This window comes from Arvicanthis niloticus, chromosome 8 (genome assembly GCF_011762505.2).
Source record: "Arvicanthis niloticus isolate mArvNil1 chromosome 8, mArvNil1.pat.X, whole genome shotgun sequence".
Classification (NCBI taxonomy): domain Eukaryota; kingdom Metazoa; phylum Chordata; class Mammalia; order Rodentia; family Muridae; genus Arvicanthis; species Arvicanthis niloticus.
This window is the reverse complement of record NC_047665.1, coordinates 14,640,535-14,664,245: the sequence shown is the minus strand read 5'-3', so window position 1 is coordinate 14,664,245 and position 23,711 is coordinate 14,640,535. Positions and strand designations below refer to the sequence as shown.

At 53.4% G+C, this 23,711-nt stretch overlaps 1 protein-coding gene across 2 annotated transcripts in view; it reads right to left on the bottom strand.

The window, feature by feature from the left end:
- Window positions 1–5,750: 5,750 nt before the first annotated feature.
- Window positions 5,751–23,711, bottom strand: part of Phf2 (PHD finger protein 2) — a 70,618-nt gene continuing 52,657 nt past the window's right edge. For both annotated transcript variants that reach the window (XM_034510044.2, XM_076939067.1), the window contains exons 12-22: window positions 23,116–23,475; window positions 22,080–22,199; window positions 21,608–21,723; window positions 19,392–19,570; window positions 19,230–19,300; window positions 18,395–18,555; window positions 11,671–11,942; window positions 9,886–9,981; window positions 9,311–9,420; window positions 8,371–8,758; window positions 5,751–7,675 (exon numbers count right to left, since the gene is read on the bottom strand). In XM_034510044.2, the coding sequence (XP_034365935.1) occupies window positions 7,587–7,675; window positions 8,371–8,758; window positions 9,311–9,420; window positions 9,886–9,981; window positions 11,671–11,942; window positions 18,395–18,555; window positions 19,230–19,300; window positions 19,392–19,570; window positions 21,608–21,723; window positions 22,080–22,199; window positions 23,116–23,475 (1,962 nt within the window). In that variant the 3' untranslated portion in view covers window positions 5,751–7,586. The remainder of the gene's footprint in view (window positions 7,676–8,370; window positions 8,759–9,310; window positions 9,421–9,885; window positions 9,982–11,670; window positions 11,943–18,394; window positions 18,556–19,229; window positions 19,301–19,391; window positions 19,571–21,607; window positions 21,724–22,079; window positions 22,200–23,115; window positions 23,476–23,711) is intronic.

Here is a 23,711-nt window from a genome sequence, read left to right as displayed (position 1 = left end):
TAGGTGCTCTGGCAATTCCAGACTAGCCTCTGCCTTCTGGGCTTCTGGGAGGCCCTGGTCTGGGCACCAAAGGTGCAAAGAGCTTGACCTGCCGTCCTGACCACCTGTCCAGTGCCAAAAGCTCATGAATCACCCAGCCCTCACAGGAGGAAACAGTGATAACCCCAGACCCCAGCAGGGCCACCCGGATGCTGTCTGTCTCAATCTGGCTGGCCTGTCTCAAGCATAGCCTAGCCCTCCCGGCCCCAGGGCCTATCCAAACGTTGGCTGACATACCTGACCCTGTCTCTCCATCTCCTCACTTCTCTTGTCTGTGTATTGTAGTTTCTTGCTTGGAACCTCCTCCCTCCCTGTGTTTGTCAGGCCATCTCTCTTAGTATGACCCACTCAGGTAATTCCTTTCCTAAAAAAAAAAAACAACCACACTGCCCTACTCTGATGACTCACATCTCCATAAACTAGTAGTTCAGTCTCCTACCATGGCCCCAACCATTGGGGCCATGAATGCAGACTGTCTTCTGGGGCTAACTGGGCCATGTGGGGACTTGCTTGGCCACCTGAAGGGTGCCATTCCCTACTTGGCTGTGGGACTTGAGAAGGTGGGGCCACAATGTCAAGAGCCTGTTGACAGGTTGAGCTGGAATGTGACCAGAAGAGACAGTGTTTCAAGGTGAATATGCGGTGACAAGGCACTGAGACACAGGCTGGCTAGGCCCTTGCTGGCGTCGTGGTCTCTGGGAGGTGCACAGGGACCCTCCTCTCTGAACCAGCAGGGCATGGCCTGAGGCCCTGGGCAGAGCTATCTCAAAGGTCTATAGTCTGTTAATCCAAAGAAAGCACAAAGGGGTTTGGTGGGTCCTGATCACACAAAGCTATGAAACAACCAAATGATACTGAATTTAGGGAAAAAATAAACAAGTCCGGAGTCAAAATATAAGAGAATAAAACCAGAACTGCCACTTGCATGTACCCCCCAGGGCCTCGCTGCTCCCTCTGAGCAAGAGCTACCCACCTGCCCTGGCAGGGCTCTACCCTAGACAACCCAAACCCAGGCAGTGATAAAATTCCATGGCAGGAACAAGCCACCCACTGGGAACCCAGGTCCCCTGTGATACAGGGATGACACACGGATGTGGGTGAGGCACACCAGCACTCAGTCACAGACTGCATTGTGTCAGAGGCTGAGTCAGGGGGTTTACAGCAAGAAAGCAAGTTCTGTCTCTCCAGCTCAAAGGGGAAACGGATGGCTTTCTGACCAGTGATAAAGACCCAGACAACCCTGTATGGCCCTTCCGGGAGCTGGCACGGGGGCTGAGGTAGTTTATCAACGTAATCCCCGTGGCGCCCAAAGAGAACATGGTTATCCCCAGGTCACAGCCCATGAGGACTCCTCCTGAGTGGTCACAGCTTGCAGATCCTGAAGGGGAAAAAAAAGGCATGCTGGTCCCAACTGTCAAAGGAGGAAGAAAACAGTGACCTCTCCCAGGCAGGGCCGGCTGCACCCTGCCTGCAGCCAATCCCACTGCCAGGGGGCTCTGAATGTCTGCATAAGAGTTCCTGGATATGCACGTGGCTCAGTGGGGAGGGGGCTTACCTATCATGCACAACACCCTGTGTTCAGTCCTCAGTACCACAGAAAACCAGTGTGGAGGTGCGTGCCTGGAAACCAGCACTCCAGAGATGGACACAGGAGGGTTGGGTCATGCTCAGATACATAGAAGGTTTGAGACCACCCTGGGTTACAGGAGTCTCTATCTCAAAAAAGTGTTCCCTGTGACACATAAAAAAGACAATGTTGGTCTATTGTTGATGCACAGAAAGAAATGTGCCTCTGTAGCACCTCCCCAAAAAGAGAGTTGGAACCATATCTAGGAGGCCTGTGTGCTTTTTAAGGCAACCAATGTGAGTGGAAGTGTCTCCTGTGTGACACTCAGCCGTGTCCTCTCCTATTCAAGGTTAGCCCCAGAAAATGGTCATGGTAGGAGTGGCTAACACTAAGACCCCCATTGCACTTGGTTGGCTCAACCTCAGCCATATTGGGAGAATGGCACCATTGCCCCATTTTACAAAGAGGAGACTAAGGTCCATGGTTAGTGGGTTGGGGAAGAAAAAGAAGGACCCCATCCTGACATTGGTACCAGAAGTGAGATTCACCTCCTTTCTGCTCCCTCCTGCCACCCCAGTACATCCGCTGTTTGGTAAACATGCACAAGGGCAGGGCCAGACTCTGATTTGGAAACTACTCAGACTGCATCATGGGGCCTTGTGTGGCCCGGCCAACAGCGGACAATTAATTACTGGGATCATACAGAGGCCGGGCGAGGGCCCAGCACCCGGTGTTTACACCGTACTCGTCTGTTTGGGGCCAGCAAATCCGTGTCAGATGTTAATGGAACTGCATCATTTTTCTGTCGAGGTGGCATCCCTGGGCGTGTTTGGAGGAGGAGGAGGAGGAGGAGGAGGAGGAGGAGGAGGAGGAGGAGAAGGGGGAGGGGGAGGGGGAGGAGGGAGGAGGAGGAGGAGGAGGAGGAGGAGGAGGAGGAGGAAGAGGAGGAGGAGGAGGCCATTTGGACTCAGACTGAACAGTAGGCGGCTCAAGAGCAAGGACACCATCTATCGGGCTGCAGACATCCTGGTCAGCACCCCTAACATGGCCTTCCCTTCCTCTACAGTGGGCAACACTGCCCAGCACCCCCTACCTCTCAATAGAGCCTGTGGCCATGCTAGTCTGGGCACAAAAAAGGTGTGAGTTGCAAAGGGTAACAAAGTTTAGATGATAAAGATGGCAAACCCTGGGGATGCTAGGTGTTTAAGCATTAGTCAGGAGGCTTTAGCCACAGGGGTCCAAGGTTGCCTAGAACAGCAAGCAATTCTCTTGGGCAGGCCTGGCTGCAGGACAGAGAACATTGCTTTCTTCCTCCTCCAGGAAGAGATGCCCTGTCATCAAGAAAGCAAGGCAAGCGAAGGCCAGAGCAGGGAAATGGCCCTTCCCAAGGTTACACAGGAAACCAGGTTTTCTGGACAGGTGTGCAGGAGAATAGCTCACTTTCTATAAGGGCCTGGTCAGAAAGAGTTAGCCTAAAGTACCTCTAGGGTAACTCAGGGCCATTCTCTCCATTCTGCAGATGACAGATCTGAGCCTACATAGCCAGGAGATGAGGGCAGCCTTTAATCTCCTCCCATCATCACTGGTTCTCAACAAACTTGATCCTGCCCCGGGCCGTTGCACAGTCTGTTCCCTCTGCCCAGCAGTCCCCCTTCAGGGTCTCAAGTGCTCTGTGTTCTCAAGTTACCTGCTCAGAAAGCCTTCTTGCCCAGACAGGCTAACATGTACCCAGTTGCCCCTGCCATGGGCCTAGGCTTAAAAGCAAAATAAATTGTAAGAAAGTATAGGGGCCCTGCACAGAACACAGTTCATAAATGTGACCACACGTGGCTACAGGGCCACTTAAGAAAGCTGTGGCCTTCAGTCTTGATACCCTACGACTTCAAGTTCCTGTGGCACCTTCTGAGAGAGCTATAGCAGCACTTGACAGTGTGCCTCTCAACTCTCCTACTGCACCAGTGTCTGGTTTTCTAACTCCATGGAGAGGGGAGCCGAGCCTTTAGTGGCCAGGCATCCCAGTCCTTAGTGTCGCCATCTGCAAGGTGTAAGCCTTGTTTCGGGTAGAGCCGCCTAGGGTAGATGCAGACCTAGGTTAGTCTGAGGACAGAAAAGGACCCAGAGTAGAGGGAGTGGTGATGGCTGAGACTCAGGGGCCCAGGCCTCAGGAAAACCTTGAGAGCTGCCCTCCTGGCTGCCATCTGCAGGAGAGTGTCTCTGAAAAGATCAGTTCCAAGTCATGGCACAGATTAGGTTTCAGTAGTAGCTGTGACTGTACCTCAGTTTCCCCATCAGTATTACACCCTTGTGAGACCTTTTCCAGAGGGTGATGCATCATGTGTGTAACGTCATATGTCATGTGTGTTTAAGGCAGTTTCTGACTGAATCAATGTGATTTTTCTTGTCTCCTTCCCATCACATTCTATATTATAATTTTGTTCCTTCCTGCCCTACCTAGGGGAGAAGTAACCTCTGGTCACTGCCCTGTGCCCAGCCCCACCCCACCCCCTGGTGTTCATTCTGAGCATTGTCCCCATGGGCTTCCAATTAGATCCTTCCCTGCCAACTGCAGGTTGGCTTTGGGACCAGGGGGACACAGAGGGATAGACTCAGTCACCATCTTGTTGAGCTCCCTGTCATGCATAGAGAAGATGGGAACATGGCAGGAATAAGTGGAAGAGTCCCTTGTGCCTTTGGTTCACCAACGGTCCCTCTGCTTACTTGGGCCAACTCTGAAATCCACGATGTAGGCTCCCTGGGCCCGGCTCAGAGGTAGCAGTGGTCCCTCATTTTGTTGTGACCTACAAGTCTGTCTGGCCAGCCTGAGGTCTGGCTGACTGGGAAAGTATCATCTCCAACTGGGCTGCACTGGGAGCTCTTCCTGGAGGCTCACAAAAAGTTAGTGATTGTGCAGAATGAAGGAGCTGTGCCTGGTGGGTGCTTCTCTGAGCTCCTTGTCCACGTACATACAGGTTGCCTGGCACATAGCAAAACTCCACGTGGCACAGGCTGGCTGGAAGGCACCATGGGTTGGAGCTAGCCCCTGAGAAATATTGGGTGGCCTTGGAAAACTGTTCCCAGGCCTAAGATCCTCAGCTCCCTGACATCTTTCACAGCCACCTTGAAAAGGGATGGACTGACCATCTCTGTTGCAGGAAGCCTGGGCTCCAAACCTGCCAACCTGCTGGTAATGAGAGACCCAGACGTTGGACTTAGGGTGCCATGGCATGGAGGTACCCAGGGCTAGGTGTTGATGCCTATGCTTCAGGTCTGGGGTGTGGACAGCCCAGAGCAAGCTCAGTGGGAGAAGGAGGTCATCAGATTGTCCTGTGGCTCATTAGGGTTGAGGGCATGTAGGGGTATACACACCCAGGTGCCTGAAGCCTGCAACTCAGCATGGGCCCAAGGCGCCACCTAGTGGCAACATTGGGGCCCACCCTCATGGAAGAGGTTATGTAGCTGTTCCCCCTACCCCCAAAAGGGACTCAGTCACACAACATGTGTTGAAGTATCTCTTCTGAGCATTCAGCAGGCACCAGAAAACATAAGGCTTAAAGGGGCTCAACCCAAGGCCATGTGATATGTTACATGTCAATAGGGACAAGGAATCACACCAACCAGTTCATATCCATCCCCAGGGATCTGCTTCAAGGCTTGCTTAGGGTGTTAGCAGAGAGGTCTCCTGCTGGCTCCTTGTACCTGCATGACCTCAGCTACACACATCTCCATCTCCTTATCTAGAAATTGGAAGGCAACCCCCATCTCCAGTCATTATTGCTGATTGACACCAGGGTGCTATATGGGGCTGGAAGAGCAGAGAGACCAGCTCAGCAGGTTGTGGCCAGTGGGCAGGGCCACTTTTTGTGGCTGCTCACCGGGTGTCATCAGCTTCCTCCCCAGACAGAGGTGATACTCATCCCTCAGCCTTGCCTAGGGCATTGTCCCATCATCTCCATGGCAAACGGCTGTCACTTCAGTGAATGTTACAAGCAAGGTGGCTTCTGTCAGCTTGTTACAGGCATCAATGGGGGTTAAAAGATGCTGCTACCCAAGGATGCACCTGGCCAAAGCCCACTGGAGTCAGCTGGTCATGTGTCCCACGGGTGACAGAAGGGCGGCGGAGGAGGCAAGTACGACAGACACATGGTTCTGTACAAAACCTGAAATATTTTTACTTTTTTAAAACTTTGGTCTAAGTTGCCTTAGACCTCATGAACTCGATACAAGAGTAATATGAACGGGGAAATAGAACACTTTAATAGCCACGATAAACTTTGTTAGAAATGTACATGTCGCCAAAATAATAATAAAATTAAAAAGAGAAAGAGAGAGAACAGCTTGATGCCCGGGTTAAGATTATAGAAATGTTCACAAGGACAGGGTCAAGGAAACTTTTAAAAACACCAGTTCTGAGTAAGCCTGGGGCCTGCAAGATGCCCCTCTCCCAGCCCCGGGCCCTGGGGATGGCGTCCCTCCAAACAGGTCAAGTGGGAGTGGATAAGGCCTCCGCCAAGCTGCATCTCCTCATGGACAACACATCCAGGTAACGGGTGTAGAAACAAACCTCATAAGAAATGTACAAATATAAAAAGCTACAAACATTAATAAATTACAGCATCACGAAACACAAATACTTCACAAGGTGCTAGCAAAGAAACTGCATCCCCGACCCTCGTCACACACGAAGGAGATCGAAGAGCTGGTGTGAGACTGGAGACGCGGCTTCAGGGCGAGTGGGAAGGGGGTCTGTACTATCCGCTCTGAGAGACAGAGTGTAAGGCCGCACAGGCGCCGCTGTTTTTCAGGCAATACCTTAGTTCCTAAGAGGAAAATAAGAAGGAATAACAAAAGGAAAGGAAAGAAAAGGGGGTGGGGGCCAGAACCCGACCATCCATCAGAGAAGGGGGTGGGGGAGCAAAAACTCGTATAAAGGTTAATGAAGGACTCTATAGAAAGAAATTCCTAGAGATACTTTTGCTCTTGTAAAAAAGAAGTCATTTAAAAAGCTATTTACACGCTACATTCTATGAAAAATATGCTTCCGGAAATACATCTAAAATGAAAATACAGGATTGCCTGAGAAACAAACCCAGCCCCTCCATGTCGATGGGTGGACACCGCCACCTGAGATGGCCCACACTCATGACGCCACCCAGGGGCTCAGACAAGCGCTGCCATGCTGGCTCCAGCCCTGTGGCCCTGCTCACCTGTGTGCCCACTCAGGGCAGGGTGCTTGGCCTAGAAGTGCTGTTCCAGAGTGGGGCCCCTCCACGTGGCTTAGCCTGGGTCCCCCGGACCCTAAGACGTGGCTGAGCTGTCACCCTTCCCCTGTGACCCCACAGTGGCTCCTCCACCCACTAACACACCAACCTAGCTGTAGGTCCTGACAAGCCCAAATGTCCCCAGGCATCTGGGGTGTGACACCCACTACCTAGCCTGCTACCTGCCAGCCGGGGAGCTGGGGTAACCTCTCCTCACTGGTCAAGTGCTGTAAGACTTGCTCAGGAAGAGGAGGGAGGGGACATTCAATACCCCACAGATCCTCTCGTTCTCTGTGTCCTTTGCCTTGTTTTACGCCTTTGGAGGCTGCCAGCCTGGGGCCAGCTCGGACTCGGGCTGGTGAGCGTGGCTCACTGCACCTTCCTTGAAGGCCTCGTGCTCCCAAGCAGAGCCATAGAGGTCACCAGGCTCCGGTGGGGAGCCTGGAGGCTGTCCTGAAACCAGAATGATCCTTAAATTGGCAGGGCCACTTTCAGGTCACTCTGAGCAACTCGAGAAAGGATGTCCATGTTCACAACAAGGGACGGCCATGCTCCGCTCGCTCCACCTGCTCAAGGGACAGATGCTCGCATTGGGAAGAGGAGGCTGGGAGGAGGCAAGGCCCTCCCTGGGCCAGGCGGCACAGCCACCATCCTGGGAGGGGCTGCTGTAGCGGGGCTCCGGGGGTCCTGAGCAGAGCAGAAGGATCCTGGCTTCCCAAGCCTTAGAGGAGCAGCTTCCCATTCCGATGGATCTTCAAGATCTTTCCAAGCCTTTGCTTGGCGGTGGCCATGCCCTTTTTTGTACGTTTTCCTACAGAGGTGGGGGAGAAATTCTTTTTAAAAAGACCAAGAGTGACAGCTACAGGAGGATAGGATCCCACAGACCCCCTAAGCCCCACCCACCCCTGTAAAATCAGCCAGTTAGGCTGAGCCCTGGGCTCAGAAATTCCCCCACGGACCCAAAGTGCTCAGAGGTGCAGGGACCATGGTGGGCTTGGTTCAGGATGGCATGGCTAAGATGTGAGGCCCCACCTCAGCAACAAGGCCATTTCAAATGCCACCAGTGAGTAACCATGCCACTGAAACTTGACCACTAGGCCCAGGCTGGAGTATAGGTAGGCCGGATAAGGAAGGCCACAGGGGTTCCCCAGGGCCTGACCTACCGGTATGATATTCTAACCCACAGAGAGGCTTAATCCACCAGCCTGGCTCATATCACACCCAGCTTCACCGGTGGCAAATGCCTGAACCAGAGCCCTGAGTGAGAACTAGTCCTGAAGCTTGTTATCAGTGAGCCCTGTTCAGGCCGACTCTCCTGACCTTAGCCTATGTCTTTCAGGTGACTAAGCAGAGCAGCGGCACACACTCAAGTGAAGGGTGGGGGGCGGGGCCATGCAGATGCAGGGACATAATTGTCTTAGATGCCCAGCACCTGCCGTCCTGGGGCCAGAATCCCCTTTGCAGTGTGCTTCCTAAGGGCGGGGGCAGACGGGGCAAAAGGGGTACCTTTGGCAGCAGTGTTGTTGGGGGATGATGCAGAAGGCCGCCTCTGTGTGAGAAAGACTCCAGGGGCCATGGGCTGGGAGGCACGGCCAGCCTGGGCCCCTGCGAATGTGCCGGCTGCTGTGTATTCGTGGTCAGCCAGGCTACTGCTGTGTGATTCAGGTGGGGGCTCGGGGGAGCTGCCCTCCTGTGAGGCCTGGCTGCTGGCTGTGCTGGTGGAGGCCGGGGTGGTGGATGCTGGGGTGGTTGAGGCCGGGGTGGTGGATGCTGGGGTGGTGGAGGCCGAGGTGGTACCCGTGGAGGCGGAGGCAGAGGTGGAGATGGAGGGGGAGGCAGTGTTAGGAGTCGGCTTCCTTTTGGTGTTCTTCTTCTTCCTGTTTTTCTGCTCCTCCTAAGAACAAAGCGTGGAGGTGTGCTACCCATCATCTGCCCCAGGTACATCAGAGTGGGGCACAGACAGCTCTGCCCCAACCCAGATGCAGGCTTTAAGGGGGCTCAGACCTCCACCAGGTAGGAAGCTGGGAGAGCAGTGGCCGAGAGGCCTCTCCCAGCGAACCCAGGGCAGGAAGCCTGGCCCATGTGTGCCCACTGTAAGTTCTGCCAACAAATGACCAGTGAGAGGAGGGGAACAGGTAGAGATAAGCCAGAGCTCCTGCCTATGTGCACCACTTAAAAGTCCCTGGACTTTTGGGTATGGGAGCAGTCCCCAGAGGCATTTACCAAGGGCATTCTAGGTACCAGAGAGCAACCATGTTAGTGAGAGGTGCCTATCTGGGATAAGGCTCCCTGCACCTACTCAGGAGTTTGGAGCCACCCTCCTGCCTGACAATTCCTAGCCCTGGCACGCATGTCTCCACGCGGAGACAATGGCTGAAGTGTCTAGAGGTCAGCTAAGTTCACACAACGGAGACTTACTCTTGCAAGAGCCCTTCAGTCTCCTCACCTGCTGGGACAGCTTGGCTGCAGCAGCGGCCAGCCCTGTCTCAATGGAGGCCACTCTGGTCCCCTCACGCACAGGCCTGTCTTGTCTTGGCACTGACGGACCGACCCTGGCTGTAGAAGAGACGAGGAAAAGGCCAATGAATCAGCTCTGCAAGTGGTGGCCCACTCATCCCAGACCATCTCTGAGTCTGGGGGGCCACAAGCATCTAACTCTCTGGGTGGGAAGAAACACGCATCTACTCTCCCCAAGATGGCGCCACACTGGAGTATCTATGAGGCAGTATGGGAGGCCCAGCAAACTGGGCAAAGGAAACCAGGTAGGCAGGGGACCTTGAGAGATGGACACGCCTGATCCCATTCACCACCCCTTCATGTTTTGGGTGCCCCTCCTAGATCTTCCTATAGATGACACTGGAGAGGAGAAAGTTCTAGAGTAAGGTCTAGGCTCGGAGATTCCAAAACACCCAGCGAAGCCACAGCCAGGGCCCTATGGGGAGCTGACCCATCTCCTCTGGAAATGCCTAGAGCCGTACCCATGTCCTCAGTGGCCACACATCAGCCCCGGCCCAGCTCTACCTGTGGGGCTGTAGGGAGCATCATCTGAGCCTTTCCTCTTCTTTGACCGGGACTTGAAGACGGGGTTATCTTCGTCAGACTCCAGTGAGGGGTAAACTGAGGAAGACATAGGAGAGCAAGCCCCTGAGTGGTCACATGTAGCCAGGCCTAGGGAGGGGGTGGGGCTGCGGTGGCCTAGTGACCTTCCTGAGTGGTGGCTCCAGACCTGTCCTTAGGTTCTCAGACCTGCTGTGCAATTGAAGCTGCCATAACAAGAATACCCACTCAAGGCAGGAGAGTGTCTGCCCAGGCTGCCACTCACACCCACCCCAGGCTGGAGCCTGTGAGATGCAGCCCTTCTGGGGGGCTGCTGAAGTAGGGAGTGAGAGACTGAGGGGACCAGCCTGATTCCACTGTACCTGAAGCCCTGAGACCCTCCCCTCAGCAGGTTGGGAGAAGGTGCCTGCCTAGCAGCCTGCACGGCCACTGTGGAGCTTCCTAGGCTCAGGACTCCCCAGCAACTCCTACACTGTGGGTCTTGCTTCCCTTGACCAACAAGGCCAACTGAGAAACCTCCAAGACTGGTGATTCTGTGGGTAGCAGTAGGACCTGGCATCCTCTGCCCCCACAGAGAGAGGAAACAGGATTCACATTGCTGTCAGCCATCTATCCAAGCAGGGCTCACCCACCAAGGGGCATAGATCTGTTCAGCATGGGCAGGACGATCCCCCTCTCAGGAGTTCACCTTCACAGTGAAGAGCAGTAATCTTCTGGCTATCAGGAAGGCCCTGGACTAAACCAGAGTCAACCCTGAGCACTGGGAGCCTGGACTGGCACCTTTGACACAAGCTGGGATGTCTGCTGAGGTGAGGTATGAGAAATCAGGTGCCTGCATCAGGCAGGGCCTTCTAGTAGGAAGCATGGTGCCTGTACCCGTTACAGAAGGCAGAGCCTTGTTGGTTTCTAACCTCACATATGGCTGCAGGGTCATTCTTAAGGCTTGGTTTTTCCAGCTTATGGATAGCGTGGGGGCAGTGACCCCAAGGCTCTGTCACTGATAAGTGTTCAGCTGCATGGACATCTGTCAGGTAAGCCCTCAGAAAGCTAAATACATCTATGACCCAGCAGGACCTTCCCAGAAACATAGCCCAGGAAAGAGAGTACAGGTCCCAAGAGGGTCTGTACATGCCTGTTTACAGCAGCCAAAAGGTGAGCCCAGGAGCCCAGGGATGAAGGCATACATGGACTTACTTCCTACATAGAGCAAAGAATATTACTCAGCCTGAGAAAGGAAGGAAATTCTGGCATGTGCCACAGTATGCATGGGCCCACAAAAAGTCACATGTTATATGATCCATTTAGATGATGTGTCCAAAATAGATCCACAGAGACCCGAAGTACATGACAAGTGGCCAGGGCTGGGGAGGGATGAACTGTGGATGGGGACAAAGTTTCCTTATAGGAAAGATATTCTGAAATGGAGGATGGTAGCAGTTACTCAGGCCACAGAATGACAGGCTTCCAAAGGATAGTGCTTTGTTTTGTTTTGTTTTGTTTTGTTTGAGATACCATCTCACTGTATATCCCTGGTTAGCCTGGAACTCATATAGACCAGGCTGGCCCAAAACACAGAACAGAGATTCACCTTGTCTGTGCTTCCAGAGTGCTGGGATTAAAGGCGTGCACTACCACAACTCAGCCCAAGATGGATTTTACAGTCTGGACTGTAGCTCCTGGGCCTCCTTGGTGTGTTCCTAGTCAGTGCTGCCCCCTACAGGCAGCAGCCCTGCCTGCAGCCTCACTCACCGTAGTCTGAGTCCTTGAAGCAGGCATCCAGGTGGTCCTGTTCCTCATAGTCCTCCAGATCCACACTGTTCTTGGCAGTCCTCTTCAGCAGACGCTTGCCTGTGCCTTTGTTGCCACCACCGATCTTCCGGGCACCATGGGCTGCCAGTGAACCACCCTTGGCCTGGCCAGTGCCCCATGTGGGCTGCAGGCAGGAGTCAGAGGCCTGCAGATTGGCCATGGACAGCATTCCCTGAATGGCTTCCTGTGTGCTCGGGGAGGCAGGGGGCTGGCTGGGGACAGAGAGAAACAACAGGCATTCAGCCATGTCCCTTGGCCCACAGCCAGGACATTTGGATCACAGACTAGAGCCCACAACCCACCGCGCACAGTCTGCAGTCCAGGTGCTGTGACTGTAGCCCAAAGCTCATGGCTGTATACTCTCTGGCCTGGGTAGCCAGCAGCTAACAGAATGATACGGGCTGGAAACTTAACAGTGGAGACGGTCTGGCAGGCCCCTCTGTATACCCTGTCACACTCCGGGGTTGGGGGGGGACACGATGCAGATGGGAGCAGATCTTGGACCATAATGCACCAGGTCACACACCTTTTCAGTTGCCAGAGTTCCAGCCTCTGAGTCCTGCTCGTTCTCTATGCTCTTCCACACCCAGACCTGGCCAGGGGCTTTCCTTCCCAGCGGTCCTACACTGAGACGGAGAAGTCCCCACTTCTTTCCCACGACACACTCTTCCAAGGTGATTCATGTCCGAGTTATGAGTCCGATGCTCATCTCATCCTCCATCGACACCCACTCCTCGCCAAGCCCACATCTATACCTGTGCCCTATCCTCATCTCTACCTGAACACACACACACTCACCTACGTCTGTACTCACTCTCACCTCTATTCACATCCCACCCTCACCTACACGAGCACCTACACCCCATTCACACCTACACCTTCATCCACACCTACACCCCATCTACACCTTCATCCACACCTACACTACATCTACACCTACACCCCATCTACACCTACACCTTCATCCATACCTACACCCCATCTACACCTACACCCCATCTACACCTACACCCCATCTACACCTTCATCCACACCTACACTACATCTACACCTACACCCCATCTACACCTACACCCCATCTACACCTACACCCCATCTACACCTACAGCCCATCTACACCTACACTACATCTACACCTACACCCCATCTACACCTACACCTTCATCCATACCTACACCCCATCTACACCTACACCCCATCTACACCTACACCCCATCTACACCTACACCCCATCTACACCTACACCTTCATCCATACCTACACCCCATCTACACCTACACCCCATCTACACCTACACCCCATCTACACCTACAGCCCATCTACACCTACACCCCATCTACACCTACACCCCATCTATACCTACACCCCCATCTACACCTACAGCCCATCTACACCTACACCCCATCTACACCTACACCCCATCTACACCTACACCCCATCTACACCTACACCCCATCTACACCTACACCCCATCTACACCTACACCCCATCTACACCTACAGCCCATCTACACCTACAGCCCATCTACACCTACAGCCCATCTACACCTACACCCCATCTACACCTACAGCCCATCTACACCTACAGCCCATCTACACCTACAGCCCATCTACACCTACAGCCCATCTACACCTACAGCCCATCTACACCTACACCCCATCTACACCTACACCCCATCTACACCTACACCCCATCTACACCTACACCCCATCTACACCTACACCCCATCTACACCTACACCCCATCTACACCTACAGCCCATCTACACCTACACCCCATCTACACCTACAGCCCATCTACACCTACAGCCCATCTACACCTACACCCCATCTACACCTACAGCCCATCTACACCTACACCCCATCTACACCTACACCCCATCTATACCTACAGCCCCATCTACACCTACACCCCATCTACACCTACACTCCATCTACACCTACACCCCATCTACACCTACACCCCATCTACACCTACACCCCATCTATACCTACAGCCCCATCTACACCTACAGCCCATCTACACCTACACCCCATCTACACCTACACCCCATCTATACCTACACCCCCATCTACACCTACAGCCCATCTACACCTACAGCCCATCTACACCTACACCCCATCTACACCTACACCCCATCTACACCTACACCCCATCTACACCTACACCCCATCTATACCTACACCCCCATCTATACCTACAGCCCCATCTACACCTACACCCCATCTACACCTACACTCCATCTACACCTACACCCCATCTACACCTACACCCCATCTACACCTACAGCCCCATCTATACCTACAGCCCCATCTACACCTACAGCCCATCTACACCTACACCCCATCTACACCTACACCCCATCTACACCTACACCCCATCTACACCTACACCCCATCTACACCTACACCCCATCTACACCTACAGCCCATCTACACCTACAGCCCATCTACACCTACACCCCATCTACACCTACACCCCATCTACACCTACACCCCATCTACACCTACACCCCATCTACACCTACACCCCATCTACACCTACAGCCCATCTACACCTACAGCCCATCTACACCTACACCCCATCTACACCTACACCCCATCTACACCTACAGCCCATCTACACCTACAGCCCATCTACACCTACAGCCCATCTACACCTACACCCCATCTACACCTACACCCCATCTACACCTACACCCCATCTACACCTACACCCCATCTACACCTACACCCCATCTACACCTACAGCCCATCTACACCTACACCCCATCTACACCTACACCCCATCTACACCTACACCCCATCTACACCTACACCTTCATCTACACCTACACCTCCATCTACACCTGCACACACCCTCAGCCACACCAGAACTCTCATCTACAGCTGTATCTGCACTCACACCTGTATACACCTATACTCCGCCCTGCACCTTGACCGTGCACACCGGTATCACACACATCTCTAACTGCATCTTCACATCTCTTGGTTAGGCACAGCCATGCCTCAGCTTAGCCAGGCTCCCTTCTCTGGGTCCCTCCATGAAGGACTGACCACAGGGTTCCAACTGCACTCTTCTGCCAAGTCCTGTCTGCCATGCTCTTTCTGTGCTTTTCAAGCAGTGCCCCTATCTACTGCCCCATGCCTCACCTCCACCTGAGTGCACTGGTGTACTGCCTTCCAGAAAGAGCATCCCAAACCGGGTTCAGGGAGCAGTGCTCACCATTATCCCACAGACATGAGCCTGGCTGCTGTTAGACTGCAAAGACCCCATGGGTTAGGTCTTGGGTGGCTTCTGGGTGGTCTCCACAATCTCCACCTGAGATGTAGATGGCCAGGGATCTCCAACAGAATCTAGCTCTAGCTTCCTCAGGGTCCTGTGCTGGCCCAGCCCACTCACCTCCTCCAGCCTAGGCTTCCCATCTGTCTGAGCTAGAACCACCTGAACGGCTTTAAAAATACCTACACCTATGTCCTGTCAGGAGATTCTGTGTCAAGGTCCAGCACAGGATGCAAATAACCACACGATAGCCAGGCTGCGAGCTAAATTTCCCCTCCACCCAGCTCCGTGAAGACCTGGCCCAGCGGGAGCTCCCTCTGGGGCTTTCTGGTACTTACTCTAGCTCAGATGAGCCCAGCCTAGAAAAGAATGGCTTATTCCAGCTGTTGAAGAAAAACACTACCAGTACCAGGGACACCTGCTACACGAGCCACCTAAGTGGTCAGGGTCCAGAGGCACACTGTCTCCTCCTGCACTCCATGGTACCTCTTCTCCTGCGACTCCTGCATCAAAGCCCTTTAGTTTCAGCTTTTCCCTTGTTCTAGCCTGGATACCTAGGAACCTCAACTAAATATCTGGAACACTTTTAGGAAGACCTTTGCAGGAGAAAGCATCATGGCCTCTGAAAAGAAGGTTGTTAGGAGATGATCTCATGGCAGGCCCAGGACCAGAATCACAGTGATAAATGGCAGTGAGAGCATGGCATTGCAGCCAGGGATCCCCTCTCCAGCACAGTACCCCCTCCAGCACAGTACCCCCTCCAGCACAGTACCCCCCAGCACAGTAACCCCTCCAGCACAGTACCCCCTCCAGCACAGTACCCCCTCCAGCACAGTACCCCCTCCAGCACAGTACCCCTTCCAGCACAGTACCCCCTCTAGTATAGTATCCCCTCCAGTATAGTATCCCCTCCAGTATAGTATCCCCCCTCTAGCACAGTATCTGCACACACACACACACACACACACATCCCCGCCTCCCTCCACTTGCTCAAGATGGCACATGTGTGAGACAGTGCTGGGCAGACCGCATTATGTACAGGCTGAAGGACTCTGAAGCTCCAACAGGGACCTAGGAAAGCTACTGCTCAGAACACGAGGGTTCTAGAGAAGGCCCTGTTGGGGGTGGGGGAGGTCAGAGAGATGGAACAGCTCCACTGAGACCAGACAGGCAAGCTTGGACAAAAGCCATCTCCTAGGCTAATGCCCCATGGACCAAGAGACATTTCCTGAGCCTGCGGAGAGGGAAGCCAGTGTCTCCACAGCCCTCTATGAAGGCTGCCTCCTAGGCCAAAGCCATACTGGAAGGCCAAGTCACACAGCCCTGAGTTCTGCAGAAAACCATGCTGGAGCCGCCCTTGTTAGCCTGCCTGGCCCTGTGCACAATACAGGGCTGTGTTTTGCAGGACAGCAGCTGCCCTGCACTGTCCATCTGTGCCAGTCTGGGGACTTCTCTGAGCACGGGCAGAAACAAATAGCTCACCTTATTATACCCTCAAGGTGCAATGCTCTATCCATCCTCAACCCAGGCAACAGGGACATGCTAAGACACACACCACAAGGATCCTAAACATTGATGCAGGACCCCTATGAGAGCCCATGTGGACATGAGCTTCCCACCCACGCCATCTGGGTGACCCCAGACCCAGCTGGCCTGTCTATCTACAAGGTTGCTGGAGAATCAATGAACAAAGTTTAACTAGTCAGCATGGAAAATAATACTTTAATCCTCCAATTACCATACTAAATCCCCTCCTTCTCCCATAGCGGTAAACACCAAGCAAACCAGCCACAAGAAATTAACATATTTTCCTCCGTATTTTCTTCAGCTGCTTTTTTCCCCAAACAGTCAGTACTTAAAACAGTGCAAATGGACCATCAAAAACTGACCTATGCTCCAACTGGGAGACTTTGGGAGAGGAACTGCCTGCGGCGGGCTGAGGGGGCCGGCCGGCCTCTGAGGCACGTGTGTGGACACGTGTGGGGTCTACAAAGCACTCTTCCCAGACATGGGGCACGGGGCCACAGCAGCTCTGGTTTCTCATTAGCAGACAACCCCTGCCTGACCTCATACATAAGGACTCAAATACCCTCCTCAGTGTTTCATCTCCACACCACCCAGAGTTCTCCCCTCATAGCACCCAGAACAGGGTACCTTGGCTAGGGCCAAGGCTCCTGGCCCTGTCTGCGCTCATCCTAAGTGGTGCCAGGTTCACCCTATGTTCCAACTTCCCAGGCCTTTCTATTGAAGGATCATGGGGGATCCAGGGTGCTGGGGGTGGGAGGACGTCTCTCAGTCTCTGAGATCAGCCATTGAAATGTTAGCTAGCACGGATACTCTCCCGAAAGTCAAGCATCCCCACCACCAGAGACTGTGTGACACCTGTCCAGGGCCACAGACTTGAGTGTGGAGGTGCTCCGATGAGAAGAAGCCACAACCAGGCTTCCCCCTGTGGCCACCAAAGCTCTCACTGTATCATGCCAGGATAAGCCAGGATCCTGTGCCCAGAGCCACGCACACCCTTCCCAGTATGCTTTACCCACACTAGGAAGTGCCTCGGGCTGGCTGGCTGGCTGTGAACATGATATCGCATTCAAAACAGCAATCTATGAAATGAAATATGGCCAACTAATTCAGCAAAAGCTTGTTTCAATCAAGTCCTTAATCTGCCTTACCAGAATCTCATGTCATCTCTGAGTAGGCCTGACCTAGGCCTCCACCTGCTGGAGCAGCCTCAGTGGGGTGGGCTGCTGCCTCAGGCAGTTATGTGAAAACAGCTCAGACAGATGAAGGAACAGGAACCCGAGATGGGCCTGCAGGGTTCTTCCTGAATGAGGGACCAAGAGGAGCCAGCACACACAAGTGGACATAGCCCAGCACCCAACAACTCTTTAGTAGCCCCAAGTTGGGCCTCCAAGTGAGGTCAGCCCAGAGCCTGGGTCTGGCTCTGCTATCTCCAAGCTGCGAGCCATGGGAGGGCTGGCCAAGCTCCCTGAGGCTCAGGTTCCCCAATTATACAAATGGAGTCTGAAGCTAAACTTAACTGAAGAGCTGAGAGGGCACTACTGTTCCTGATGTGTGCTGTGGAGGGTCTTTGGGGGAGTATAGGCTGCACCCCTCAGTCCCACCTGTCAGTGCCACACCCGGAAATGCCACTAAAGTTTCAATGAGAGATAACAATGGTCAAATGCTTAAAACCCAAGCCAACCACGCATGAATCTAACTGGGGCCATCAAGAGTCAAACGAAGCCTATCCTTGCTGCTCCACAAGCCCAGCTCACAGCCATCAGAGCCTAGCCTGTTCCCATCCCACTATGTGACGGGGCCTGTGCCCAGGGGCAGCCATGTTCTCTGAGTGCTGTGGGACACAGCCAGGGCCCACCTGTTGGGGTTGTACTCGAGCGCCCCGACCTCCTCACTGGCCTGCAGCAGGTCCAGGATGCCTGCCGCCGAGCCCCCACTCTCCTTCTTCACTTTGGCATTTCGGCCTGGCTTGCTGTCTGTGTCGATGTGCAGAGAGCCCTCATCAGAGGAGTCATCACTCTGTGGAGCCAGGGACAGAGCACGTGGTCAGGGCAGGGCACTGGGGGGCGGGTAATTCTTCCCTTTAGGGGGAAGTGGGTTTTAAAGAGTTCTGTCCTAATGAATGCTACAGGGCAGTCTCAGGTTCACGCTATGGGTGAGGTCCTCATGAGACAGAAGTGGGTGCCAAGCTTTTCCTAGGGTCCTCAAAACCACAAAGGTTAAAGTTGCCTTCACACCCTGGGGTCTTTTCCAAAGAATGCCCCAGAATTTCCAACCAGGATGTTGCTGGGGCTATAAACCTCTGGCCTGAATAAGCTTATCCCAGCAGGTGGCTCAGGAGGGGACTGGTATGGGTTCCTCCTGGGCTCCCCAGGAAACATGAGACCTTAGCAATGATCCTTTGTTTTGTCCTGGAGAGACAGCTAGAGGTCATCTTGGTGTAAGACCCCTGCTGGTGGGGAACTACTCCCTGTCATTCCCATGCCTGGGGACAAGCTTTGATGCATTTATCTATCCATGGGCAGGTCCAGAGGAGCAGCTCCCCAGCCCTGGCGCCAAGGACTGAGCAAGACCATGTCCCTCTTATGCCAACCCCACATCTGAGCCCAGCCCATGGACAGCAGGAGGGTGGCTGTCCTTGCACATCAAGCAGAAGTGTGCCGCAGAGGTGCGGAAGAGGCTGGGAGCCTCACCTTGTATGCCGCGGAGTCCAGCTTTGGCTTCGAGGTGGGAATGAGGAGAGCCTCCTTCTTGTCTAACAAGACTGAAAGCACAGCAGGCAGTTGTCAAATGGAGACCTTCAGGAGGTTGACCAAGACCACTTGGAGCCCCCTGCCCACACCCACCAGACTCACAGGACAAGTCCCTTTTGGGGGTGTTCTTCTTCCTCCTGATGGGAAACTCGTCAATCTTCAGCTCGCCGTCGTCTGATACGTACTCATACTCATCCCGCACGGGCTTGGCCTTGTCCTCCTTGAAGCTCTGCAAGGTCCCGAACACACCAGGGCTGCTCGGGGGCCTGAGGGTCTTGGAGCTAGAGTAAAAGGGATAGGTCAATGGGACCCCAGGGGCCTAAGGCCAGCAGACAATAGACTCTCACAGGGACCTGGAAGAAAGCCTCGGCTTGGAAGGCAAGCAGCTGGTCAGAGATTGTGCAACCCTGAGTTTCCAGTGTGGGAAGTCTGCTTACAGAGAGGGGCATCCTCTAATCTACAGCCTCCTCCTTCATTCCATGTCACCTGGTATGAGGCCCAGGATACACAGTCATGCGCTGTAGAGAAAGATCTAAGCAACCGAGGTTCTAGGATGTGCTTTGGTTCTGACAAGCATAGCTCGTAACCCTCCTTTCCAGACTGCCAGAGTTTAAATCAAATCTCAGGTGAGAGCAGGGCCAACTCTCTCATCTTTTTTTTGCACAGTTACTTAGGGAAAAAGCAAACAATAGCACTTCAGGTCTGAGCCCCAGTGTAGCCACTGGACTATGGTATACTGTGTATCTCTCTTCCAGCTAGGGAAAGTCAGGGCTGCTGTGCTTTCCCCAGGAGAAGATCTGGCTTGGACCTGCCTAGGCCTTCACGACACACTTTTCTCAACAGGTGGCGGGACAGCAAGCTGAAGAAAATGCCTGCAACACTGACAGACAGCACACCAGGCCATTGCAGCCTCCAGCAGTCTCAGGAAAGGCTGTCACCCTGCTGTCTTAAAAGCTGGGCCACAGACACCACACTTGTATGCGCATGCCTCTAGTGGCTCATTCATTCATTTTGTCTGCATATTCTAAACTACATGGCCTTGTCATAGAACTGTATCACGGGACAGCTTCTCTGGGACATTCTCTGGGGCACTTCTACTGAAATGACAGAAGCAAACTCATCAAATCAGGATAGCAAGACCAGGCCCACGTGGGTTCCACTCTACTGGCTAACTGAGTACTTGGGGGCCCTAGCCCTGTCTCTCCATCACCCACATTCCTTTTCCTCCCTTCTCAGAAAAGGAAACAGAGGCTGCCACTCCTGCAGGCAATGGGGATATCTCAGCAGGACACGTTTGTCACCTACACTGGGTGGGGATTATGGGTGTGACATGGTGCCTGGTGCCTGGCGGTCACTCTTCCTGTCCACAACTGGAACCAAGGCCGTAGGGGCCATGCTGAGGCTCACCTGGCTCCCAAGCTGGAGCCTTCCCTCTCTCAGTTCAGCACATCTCCTGAGGTCCTCAGCACCCAAATCCACACATCCCTCTCCATGGCACCCATCATAGCCATAAGCTTATATGGGTTCATGAACTTACTGGGTGTGCACTGTCCGGCCCTACTGGCCACTGGGCTCAGAGACATGAGTCCCGACCCCTACTTATATCCTCAACATTAGCTCATGCCAGCCACACTGTCAGGGTTTTCCTGCTGCCTAACTGGCCCTCACTAAGGCTGTATTCTCTGTGTACCCTGCAGCTAGACTGTTCTGGAGGCAGAAACAAGGATATTCCATAGAGCACAGTGGCAGTCAGTAAGATCAGTGTCTTGGAAAAGAGCCACACAAGGGTGTCAACCAAGTGTACAGTGTGGTTACGTACGTGTGATGTGTCTATGACATAGGGTGTACATGCATTGTACATATATATGTATATGTTTGTGTACATGCACATGGAGTATAGGGTGTGAGAAGCCTGTGGGATGGACATGTTACAAAAGTACAGAATGGGTATATGATGAGGGTATAAAAATGTCTGTATGTGTCACGGTGTGTGGGGGATGCATGTCTGGCGTAAACGGTGTTAGCAGAGAATATGATGTAATGTATGTGTATGTGTGTGTGTGTGTGTGTGCATGTGTGTATGGTGCCATGTATGATGGCATATATACATGGGCATGTGGAGTGAAGTCTGATTTAGAATGTTCATAGGAGTGTACAAGTGATGGATGTGTCTATGGGAAGTGATATGGGTGCCTGTATGGTACAGGGTGATGCACAGCATTTGCTATGTGAAGCATGGAGTGCATGCACAGCGTGGGGCATGCATGTGATGTGGGACACTGCATGATTACCCCCACCCAGCCCAGGCTCTCACATACCCCAGGAGTTTTCTGTTGGAGAAAGAAAAGGAAAACTTGTCCTTGTTCCCAGCCAGGGGTGACTTCTCCAACCTCTGCTCCTCCTCCATTTTCAGTAACGAGTCAGGTTTGCTGTTCTGAAAGCAAGACCGAGGTTGTCCCTGAGGCCACTGGGCTCAGACACTAGTATCCCAGCCCATACTAGTGGGTGTACCTGGGGAGCAGAACATGCTCAGGAAAGTGGCATGCATGTCCGCATGCAGGACCCACCCTGGGGGGCTTCCCAGCTTCAGGGGATGGGGACACAGACCAGAGACAGGACCGCAAAGAAGATGAAAGACAGTGGAGGGAGACGGAGAAGATGACATGCTTGGTTTTACGCTGTCTACAGAGGGTGACTTACAGGAGGTCATGTCACTCCAGGCTCACACAGACTTTCCTCGTGGCTCTGGGACAGACACACACCCCGGCACAGGTCCACACCCACCCTCACCTTGTACTTCCACTTGGCCTCTGACTTGCTCTTCGTTTGCTCTCGGATTCCCAGCCTTTCCACGTCATTCTGCGTGTGGACTGTGTCCTTATTGGGAACACTCAGGACGCTCTTTGGGGTCTGCAAACAGAGTAGCCATGACCCAAAGGTAGACACAGAAGGGGAGTGAGCTGGGGTTACGACAGCAGAGGAGACCAGTCACTCCTGCTGGTCCACGCACATCCATCCATTCCTTCATCCGCCCATCCATTCACTCATTTAGTCTCCCATTTCTTGTCCACCCATCCACCTACCTATCCATCCCTATCCATTTACCCACTGCCCATCAGGTGACCCACCCACCCATCCACCTACCCACCCACAGACCCACCCTTTTCTCTCTTCCTCCTTCCTTGCTCCAGAAGAACAGCACCAATGGAATATTACAAGCCATGAGGATGGCCCCCAAAATGTAGGAGAGAACTGTACTCGTCCTGGAAGGAGCTCACGACCAATAGTCCTTAATCTCACAGGTTCAGTAAGAACCTTTACTGAGCCTGTCTCTCCCTGTCCACAGTGGCTCAGACACCCCCCTCCCCCCCCGCCTTCTCCTAGTATCCTCAAACAAATGCCTTGTTATCTTTAGAGCCTTAGCTTCAGGGGTGGATTCTAGTACTTGGGGAAACTAAGCCTCTATGAGAAGACCAACCTGGCCTTGCACCAATTCAGTGGCCCTCCTGGGTTCTAGTCCCACCACAGCACAAACCCTCTGTCCTCTCTCTCCAAGGGGCCTTACTGTTCTGCAGGATCTACCTGGGGTTTGGGCCTAGAAGTGCAGGCCTAGGGCTGGCACAGGCAGGGAAGTACTTTGATTGGGCAAACTCATCAAGAGCCAGATGACCCTAGTACTCTCTGGAGACCTTCCTACAGCTCATCTCCCTTACCCTCCCAGTAACAAAGGAGAGCAAAGAGGAATTATCCAAAGCTGTCACCCTGGTCTGGCCCAAGGCAGAGGCTGCAGTGCCTCAGCATATTAGGGAGGGGCTCAGGAGCCCACCTTTACTTTCTTAGGTGGCTCCATCTTGGTCAGTGCCTCCTTTGTGTGAGCCTCAAGCAGGTCCAAGTTGGGGATGGTGGGCGAGGCTGACTCCTTGCATTTCTTCCCTTTCTTCTTGCTTCCATCCTTGAGCTTCAGGGTTTTGGGGGGCTTGGGGGGCTTGGGGGACTTGGGAATTTTGGATGGCTTGGGCATCTTCACAGTCTTGGAAGTCTTTTTTTTGGACACTTTCTCCAGGAGGGATCGAGGTGGGGTAGCCTCAATGGGAGATGGCGGTTCCTCCTTCTCCCGGTCCCCGTCACAGACCTCATCTGAGGAGGCGACAGCATTTACTTCAGGTCGGACAGTTTTGGAGACATTCTGGTGCGGGAAAAGGAGAGGGTCATTTGTGTTCCCTCTAGACCATGCCAGGACTCAGGAAACCCTCACAGGCATGTTGGGAGAGGCAGTCATTCCAGAAAGGCATGCACAGCTGACACTGTGTGACACATTCATAGTTGTCGCACATTGTGAAGTGACATGCTCATCACTGTGTCCAGTAACATCAAGAAACGTTCACATAACCCTCACATTGTCCCAGACCACAGTCCCTTAGT